We start from the raw sequence: 8,635 nt of genomic DNA, 5'->3' as shown, positions 1-8,635 counted from the left end.
TTGCAAAACAGTAAATGGTGCTGGGGACAGACAGGAGCCCCCAGGGTCCTGGACCAGGTGCATGGCAGGTATAGATTCTTCTAGAGTACTTGGAGAGACCAACTGCTATGTCTGGTAGCATCTTAAACCCAAGACTCCATCCCCAGCCCCCATGGGGCTCTAGGATTTTTTTTTTTTAAGATTTTATTTATTTATTTGAGAGAGAATGAGAGACAGAGAGCATGAGAGGGAAGAGGGTCAGAGGGAGAAGCAGACTCCCTGCTGAGCAGGGAGCCCGATGCGGGACTCGATCCCAGGACTCCAGGATCATGACCTGAGCCGAAGGCAGTCGCCTAACCAACTGAGCCACCCAGGCGCCCGGGGCTCTAGGATTTTGATCTGTTGAGAAAGCACGTGGGAAGGACAGGGACCAACCACATTGGTATTGAAGGCTCAGCCCAGCCCAGCAGACCAGAGACATTGTGTGGGCAAACGGGGTTTTGGGGGGCTGGCAAGGACCCATTGGGAGGAGCAGGCCGCCGGGCAGACTTAGATGATTCTTCTGCCCACATGATGGCTTGGGAGAGTACTAGGATTTAGTGTCGATTTGTGAGAAGATACGTTAACGCTAAAACAAGTAGAAGTCGCAGTCCGCCCTCCTGCCTCCTCTGTGAGGGCCGTATTTGTAAATGAGTGTGCTGGTAACATTCCTCAGTCTGTCTGCTCTGGGCAGTGAGGGTCGGCCCTGACCCTGCAGTTGTGGCCTCAGCTTCTGGATTCCCAGCGGTAACAGCAGTGGTACCATGATTGAGCCCGGTGGTACTGGCTGGTGTTTTCCCACAGGAAACATTAAAATGCTCTCTCCATTTGTTTGTAACTGTCCTCCATTTTTCCCAAGTGCCCTGGGGCTGCCAAGCCCCAGGTTTTAGCCATGCACGTAGCGTGTTCACTTTCTTGGAACTCTGCCTCGATGCCTCCTTCCTTCTGGGGGCGGGGGCTCCCCTTACCTGTGGCCACCTTGCAAGGAAGGCTTGCATCTGACGTTCTTTGTTCTGCCCCCTCCTGCCTTGGCTGGGTATGGAATTACAGGTGGAAAGTACCGCTGTGTCACTTCCATAAAGCACTCTGACCCTTGGTGTCCTCACAGTGCATCTGTTTCGGTGTTTGTAACCCAGGTTCCCTCAGTCTGGAGGGTTCTGTTCTGAGCTGGAGCATTGAAGAATTTCTGGCCCATAATTTTTTGTGTTCTTTGTTTTTTTGGAATTTCTGTCCATCAGATTTTAATTATGTTCAAGAATTTCTATCCTCCCCACCCGAAAGACTGTGGAGCAGTTTCTGGCTCCGCAGAATTGAGGGGAAGGAGGCGACTGGGTGGCTCAGTTGGTTAAGCGACTGCCTCCGGCTCAGGTCATGATCCTGGAGTCCTGGGATCGAGTCCCGCATCGGGCTCCCTGCTCAGCGGGGAGTCTGCCTCTCCCTCTGACCCTCTTCCCTCTCATGCTCTCTATCTACCATTCTCTCTCTCTCTCAAATAAATAAATAAAATCTTTTGAGGGGCAGGAGCGGGAGCTCCTGTAGGCACGTAGCCGCCCCCAGGGCAGCGTCCCCAGCCGCTCATGGACCCGCACTGACGCTGCGTCAGTCGGAGCCCCTCCTTTCCGTGGTGTGTGTGCTGTGGGCTCGGACAGGTGTGGAAAGATGCGTGCCCGTGCCCACAGGGTCCCGCAGAGTGATGGTTTCACGGCCCTGGAGCCCCGCTGGGCCCCCCCCGAGGGGCTCTGTGTCCTGTCTCCACGGTCCCGCCTTCTCCAGAACACCGCCGTCCACTTGGAAGCACAGGCGGGTAGCCTGCTCGGATGGGCTTCTTCCGCCGCGTCTTCTCGTGCTGGGAGCTCGCTTCTTCCCAGCGCTGACCCCTGTTCGTCGTCTGGGGGGACCGCAGGCTCTGTAGGCTCTCTCCTCCATAGGAGCCGGGGGCTTCCGACTTGGGGCAGTTGTGGGTAAACAGGACTTGGTGCAGACGTAGCTTCGGCTCCTGTGGGGTGTGAGAGAGGATGTCGTTTTGTGAGAAGCCCCCGGGCCGTGTCCAGCGCGGTGTCCCGTCCGTGATCCCACCAGCCGGGGGTGGCTTCTTCGCCATCTGCATATTCTCTTCTGGGAGATGTCTGTTAAGGTCTCTGGCCCGTTTCTAAGCGGGTTGTTTCCTTGCTGTTGAGTTTCAAGCATTCCTGTGTATCTCGAATGGTGGGCCTCGGCGGGATGTGATGGCTGTCTGCCTCTCTCGTCAGGCGGAGCCGTGCGTTCTCTTACTACTTGACACCCGAGGCCTTCTCAGCTGCTGGCCGCATACAGGGGGCCCTGGGGGCTGCTCCTGGCTGTGCTGGTTTCGCTGGGACGCTCTCACGGCTGTCTGCTTGGCGTCTGGGCTGCCGCTGAGCATGGGGATGGTCCTCTGCTCCCTTGCTGAGCCGGTGCCCGCTGGCCCCTATGTACCAGCAGAGACTGGGGCTGGGGACACCTCGTGCAGGACCTCCCTGCTCCTGCGTGGTCTCACCCGGCCCCCCGGCATGTCAGCAGCGCTCCTGCCACAGCCTCCTCCAGAGGGTGCCTCCCCATGGGCGCGCCTGTGACTCCTGGGTGGGCTGGGATCACGCTGCCACCATGTCCCCTGCTGGCCAGGCACCTCCGCCCCCTCCTGCTATGGCTGCACTCCTGCCCCCAGGAGGCTTGCTGTGCTGTGCAAATATGAATGCAGGGCACCCAGTGCAGTCTCAGACCGAGCACGAGGGACGTTTAGGGTAAGGGTGCCCTCTGCACCGTTGATGACGTACTCTAGCTAGAGACAGGATTCCCTGTTTATCTGATAAAGCTGATCTGGCGGCACTGGCCAACATCTGGGGACACTTGCGGTTGTGACTCGGGGCTGGGGGTGTAGGTGCTCCTGGCATCGAACGGGCTGGGACTTGGGGTGCTCTCAGCACCCTGCTGTGCCCAGGATGGCTCCCCCAGAGTGGCCCAGCCCACACGTCAGCCCCTGCGCACGGGCTCGCCTTACGTCGCCCCTTCTCCTGCTGACCTGGCCCCCGTTCCTCAGCTGCGGCAGGGCCAGCAGATGGTCTGACTTGGGGGCACAGGGGAGCAGGGGTGCACTGCAGCTTTGTTGGCCCCCGAGGCTGCGTGACACACAGAACGTGGGCCTGCCCACTGTGGCCTGCCTCATTGCCCTGACTGGGTCAGTTCCCTCCCCGGCCAAGACCTGCAGAGGTGCATGCTCCCCTTTGACCTCGCATTGTGCCCCCCCATACTTGATCGGTCCCTGTGCCAGCATTTCACGTTTCTGTCAGCTGCTTTTGTACACCTGCATGTGGCTGAGACTCCTAACAATGGGGAAAGGCTTCAGGTGGAGGATGACCCTTTGCTGCTTTCCTGTGACCCCCACAGACACCCCGAGCCCTGCCTTCCCAGGCAGCTTCTTCCTTTTATTTTTTTTTTTTTGACTTTTTCTTTTGAAGTAGTTGTAGAATCACAGGAAGCAGAAAACGGAACAGGGAGGCCCCCAGTACCCATCCCCCAATCCCGCATGCAGTGTCTTGCCTCCTGTAGTCTGGGGTGACAATCGGGTGGGGTGTGGGCCACCACAGAGCACATGCAGGTTCCTCCCAGGCTCCATGTGCTTGCGTGTGCAGATGTCTGTGACTCCCATGTGCCCTTTGGCTCTGTCCACCTTTTCAGTGTGGAGCGATGGTGCCCCCTGTTTATGGGCATAAGCGTGGACGCACAGGGTGTGTGTTAGAGGCTGAGCTTCCAGAGGTGGGGCACCAAGCAAACCCCTGCAGCTCTTTCCTCTGAGGGTGACTGGTTCCTCCCGGGCAGGATTTAACCCTGTCCTGTCTGGGGACACCAGCTGTGGGGGTCTGGGGGCGGGGTCGGGGACGCCAGCTGAGGGGGTCTGGGGGAGGGCTCGGGGACACCCGCTGGTGGGCTCTGGGGGAGGGTCTGGCGCACCAAATGATGCCTTTTTCTGACGCAGTCCTGGACGGTCTTACCCCATTCTGTCTCAGATTCCTCGGGGCTGTGGGTCCTTGTTCAGTCATCATCTACAACCAGGACCCCAGCTAGGTAGTTGTGTGGGTCCTGAACGTCTCCACTAAGGTGCGCCGCACTGGGCTCTCCTCTGGGCTCATCTGTCCATAAGCACTGCTGCTGTCCCACCTGGTTCCCGCACTGGTGACCAGGTTCCAGGGTCCCTCAGGGGGAAGTGGGAGGTGGGCATGGGCACCCCCTGCTCCGCGATGTGTCTGCCCTATGAGCTCCCCCAGCCTCTGCCCCAGTTGAAATCCGAGTGCCACCCACCTAGGACCTGTGGTTTCTGTGGAGCTGGGGGAGACAGGGCCTCCTGGCCGTGAGGCTGCTGCTGGTAGCTTTCCGCCTTTCTCCGTGAGGACGCACAGCACTGTGGTCCCGGTCCCCGCCGACTACCTGCCGACCCATCGCGTCTCATCCGCCCAGTGGTGTGCCCCTTGCCTGTGCTGCAGCTCGGCCAGCACCCTGGGTGGGGCGGGGCCCGCGGCGGACTTGGGGGCTCCAGTGCGCCGCCTGTGGGCAGTGCAGCGCGCAGCCGTCCCCACATTCAGGAGCTCCGGTCTCTGCCCGCAGACTCCCCGAGCACGACGAGGCGCCCGCCTTCCTCCTGGAGTGCGACCGCGCGGTGCTGGGCGCGCTGCAGACACACCTGGCACTGTACAAGATCCGGCGGAAGGTCACGGTGGAGCCGCGCCCCAAGCTGCGCGTGTGGGCTGTGCTGCCCCGCACCCCGGAGGAGGCCGGCGGGGCTGCGCCGCTGCCGGAGCAGGCGGAGCGGACCACCATCCTCACCCGCGACCCCCGGACCACCCGCATGGGCTGGCGGCTTCTCACCCAGGACGAGGGCCTGGCCCTGGTGCCCGGCGGCCGGCTGGGAGACCTCCGGGACTATCACCGGTACCGGTACCAGCAAGGTGTGGGCGCGGGCCTGGGCCGTGCTGGGGGGCGGGCAGTGGCGGGGGCTTGCTGAGTGGTGGGCCGGTGCCCTGGGGGGCCCAGGGTGAAGGGTCGGCTCCAGCGCTAGCTTGTCGGCCCCGCCCCCCCCCGCCCCCCCCAGAGGATAGGGCACAGAGAGCGCGCCCTGCGGGGAGTGGTGCAGGGGAGGGGCCGCCCCCAGCTCCGAGGACATCTCAGCGCTCAGAGAGCTGCTTCCTCCACCCCACAGGCGTTCCCGAGGGGATCCATGACCTGCCCCCAGGAGTGGCCCTGCCCCTGGAGTCCAACCTGGCTTTCATGAATGGTGTCAGCTTCACCAAGGGCTGCTACGTGGGCCAGGAGCTGACGGCCCGCACCCACCACATGGGCGTCATCCGCAAGCGCCTCTTCCCCGTGCGGCTGTTGGGCCCTCTCCCAGCCTGCGGCATCAGCCCTGGCGCCTTGGTGCTCACCGCGTCGGGGCAGGCAGCCGGCAAGTACAGGGCAGGCCACGGGGACCTGGGCCTGGCCTTGCTGCGGTCAGAGCATATCAAGGGCCCTCTCCACATCAGGACGGCTGAGAGTGGCCAGGTGGCCTTAACTGCGACCGTGCCGGACTGGTGGCCCACAACCACCAAGTAGCTCCGGAGCTGCCAGGGGCCGTGGAGGGCCCTGTGCATCTTCTGCGCTCTGCAGGCTGGCCCCCACTTCCCAGGTTGTCTGGTTAATGCACACCCCCCCCCCCGGAGGCCCCCCAGTGGCGTGGGCCCCTCAGGGCTGTGGACATTGTTGGTGTGCAGGTATGGCCCAGACGTTTCCCACAGAGGGTCTGATGCCCAGCTCTGGCTGTCCTCTCCCGGCCGCTCTGTGGTCACGCGGGGCAGGAGCCCTCTGGCAGCCGGAGGGTGAGGACAGGCAGGCCCTGCACCTGCTTCTGGGCTGAGCTGAGCTGCAGCTTCTGCCCGATGAGGATGGAACCCAGCTGTACGGCTTTAGAGGGCGTTCAGCCATCCGCCGGGACAGGGATGGTCCAGGGCCTTGCCCCTGGGCTGCCTGCACCCGTCTCCATCTGGGATTGGCTGAAAGGGCAGGTGGTCCCTGGGAACTGCCTTACCATGTGCGGGCTGTGGAACCACGACAGCATTTCAGGTGGGGTCCCCACCTGTGCACCGTGGTCTCGGCAGCATGCACCTCACCCCCGGAGCTGCTCAGGGTGCAGGGAGGAGCTTCTGCTTGGTTTCCTTGCTGCTGGTTTGAGATGTTGCTGTGTCCTCACAGTAAGAGCTGACTTCCCCCCCCTCCTTAAACCACTGACTTCCGTTGTCCCCTGCAATGTGAACCTCATGCTTACAGGGTGTCCCACTTGATGTTCCAGGGTGGCTATTAAAGCGTGACCCACCAGCAGCCTGTGTGGAACTCTGGTTTCATTTTGGGCGGAAGGTGGTGGGATGTGGCTTTGGGTAGAGCAGATACACTGAGAACACACCGGATGAAACCTAGCCGCAGAGTCCTGGGATGGCAGGGGAGCACTGGGTCTGGGGCAGACGGTGGAGGGCAGGGCTTGGGAGCGGTTGCAGCCCCAGGCCCCTCAGCTCTGGCTCCCCTTTATATCCTCGGAGTGGAGAGGTTACCAGGAATCCGTGTTAATGCCAGCACCTGGGCCGTCATGGGGTGGTGGTAAGTCCTGCAGGTGTGTACCCCCCTCAGCGCCCACTGGCCGGTTTCCAGACCATCACCAGACCCCCAATCAGGGTTTGGTCTCCTATGCAGCCGAGGGCTGTTCAGCGCCCCTCAGTGTGTGACCCAGGGCCTGGGAGCCAGCCTCGCACAACACGGGTGTGTCTGCTCAGAACCTGCACTCCTGCTGAAGACACTCCAGGCTCCTCACGGTCTGTGGACCCACCTGCAGAGTGTGGGCAGCGGCGTGCGTGGGACCTAAAGCCCCCGTGCTGGGAGCCGGGAGCAAACAAGAGGGAGGTCAGCCACGGTGGTTGGTAGTTAGCTCGGACAGCCTCTCAGTGAAATGCTGCCTTTGAGATCCCGTGTCTTCTAATGCCTTCAGGATTCCGGGACACTGGGACCTGAGATTATTCTGTTCAGACCTAGATGAACACACAGTCCGTGTTCTACCTCGGGGCTTTTTAACGGAAGCTGCCGTTCAACAGAAGTGCTCCCTTTGTTGGACAGACCGAGTCCCTTTTCACAGAAACCCTGGTGCTTTCAAGAGTCTCTGGCTCCTAGGAGCTGTAAATCGGGCCTCCCTGTGCACACGGCCGGGATCCGAGGGGACGTCTGCCTCTGAGTCCGTGTAGGCTGATCTCTGAGAGTCAGAGCTGGTGCCAGAAAGCCCCCTGTGGCTCTCCTGTCTGCCTCAGTTTGTACCAAGTACTGAGTTCCAGACAGTAAGCTGTCATTTACTGCAGCCTGATGCCTGGGAGGGTCCGAGTGGTGGCCGGGGCAACCTCGGTACCCTGCACAGAAGGCAGATGTCTGCACAGCCAACCGGTGTGGAAACGCGGCACCCTGCCCGGGCCCCGGGCACAGAGGACCCGGCAGGCAGATCGGAACCGTCACTCTGTCTGGCTGGAGGCCATTCCATGGTTGGCGTGTCTTCTGGTATGCCAGTTCTATACTGTTGTGGGTACGGTGGCTTCGTAATTCAGCTGGAAATCGGGAAGTCCAACACCTCCAGCTTGCTTCTTTCCCAAGATTGCTTTGGCTATTCTTCATGGCCTTTCATCATTCCCTACCAATTTTAGGACTTTTTGCTCTTTTTCTCTGAAAGATGCCATTGGATTTTTTAGGGCTTGGCCTGAATCTCTAGATTGCATTTGGTAGTATGCATGTCTTAGCGAAATTAATTCTTCTGGTCCATGAGCATGGTATATATTTCCCTTTACTTGGGTCTTCAGCTCTTTTCATCCATGACTTACAGATTCCAGTGTGCAGGTCTTTCACTTCCTTGATTAAATTTATCCCTGGTATTTCGTGCTTTTTGAGTCAATGGAAACGGGATTGTTTTGTTCCTTTCCCTTCCTGTTAGTGTATAGAAATGCAACAGATTTCTGCGTCTGGATTCTGTGTCCTGACCTTTATCAGGCATCCTGGCTAATGGTGCTTGGCTCCCCCATGTGAATGAGCACACTGTTTGTGCTCTGTTCTCACACATACTCCCACACACAGTTGCGTTCAATTTGTCCAGCTGGGGGGAGCGGCCATCCCAGTGCTCTTGATTTTTCAAGCCCACGGACATCACGGGTCCCTTCATTTATTGAAGTCTAATTTAATGTCTTTCACAGCAGCTGTATCCTTTTCCTAACATTCTTACCTGTCTTCTGTTAAATTCACCCACGTGCTCTTAAAAACAGTCGTATTATTACTGCAAATGGCACCTCTGTGAAACTGCATGTGCGTTAAGTTCTCACGCACGTATGGGAATAGGTTTGCAAAGTTGTACGTGGTTCTTACTGATTCTTGTCTGTAGGTGGCGCAGGGGCGTGTAGACAGTCCTGTAATCTGAGGATGGGTGCCGGTTTCGTGTCTCTCTGGCGGCCCACACGCCTTCACCATTTCCCTGCCTTCCCGCCACGGGTTGAGTTCAGTGGGGATGTGGCACCTCAGCCCACTCTTGATCCTCAAGGAGGGGCTGTTGCTGTTT

At 59.7% G+C, this 8,635-nt stretch overlaps 1 protein-coding gene across 2 annotated transcripts; it reads left to right on the top strand.

Moving 5' to 3' along the window:
* Positions 1–1,519: 1,519 nt before the first annotated feature.
* On the top strand, positions 1,520–6,381 carry IBA57 (iron-sulfur cluster assembly factor IBA57). Of its 2 annotated transcripts, XM_025860090.2 has the most exons (4): positions 3,951–4,098; positions 4,337–4,490; positions 4,636–4,976; positions 5,228–6,381. In XM_025860090.2, the coding sequence occupies exons 3-4, from the start codon at positions 4,877–4,879 to the stop codon at positions 5,617–5,619; spliced, it is 492 nt and encodes a 163-aa protein (XP_025715875.1). In that variant the 5' UTR covers positions 3,951–4,098; positions 4,337–4,490; positions 4,636–4,876; the 3' UTR covers positions 5,620–6,381. The 2 variants fall into 2 exon arrangements, with proteins under 2 accessions (XP_025715873.1, XP_025715875.1); XM_025860088.2 differs by lacking the exons at positions 3,951–4,098; positions 4,337–4,490 and adding an exon at positions 1,520–2,152.
* Positions 6,382–8,635: the final 2,254 nt, after the last annotated feature.

This window comes from Callorhinus ursinus, unplaced genomic scaffold (genome assembly GCF_003265705.2).
Source record: "Callorhinus ursinus isolate GAN/ISIS: 27379988/994484 unplaced genomic scaffold, GSC_fseal_2.0 scaffold123, whole genome shotgun sequence".
NCBI classification, from domain to species: Eukaryota; Metazoa; Chordata; class Mammalia; order Carnivora; family Otariidae; genus Callorhinus; species Callorhinus ursinus.
The sequence above is the reverse complement of the archived record's forward strand: the minus strand, read 5'-3'. Positions and strand labels throughout refer to the sequence as shown.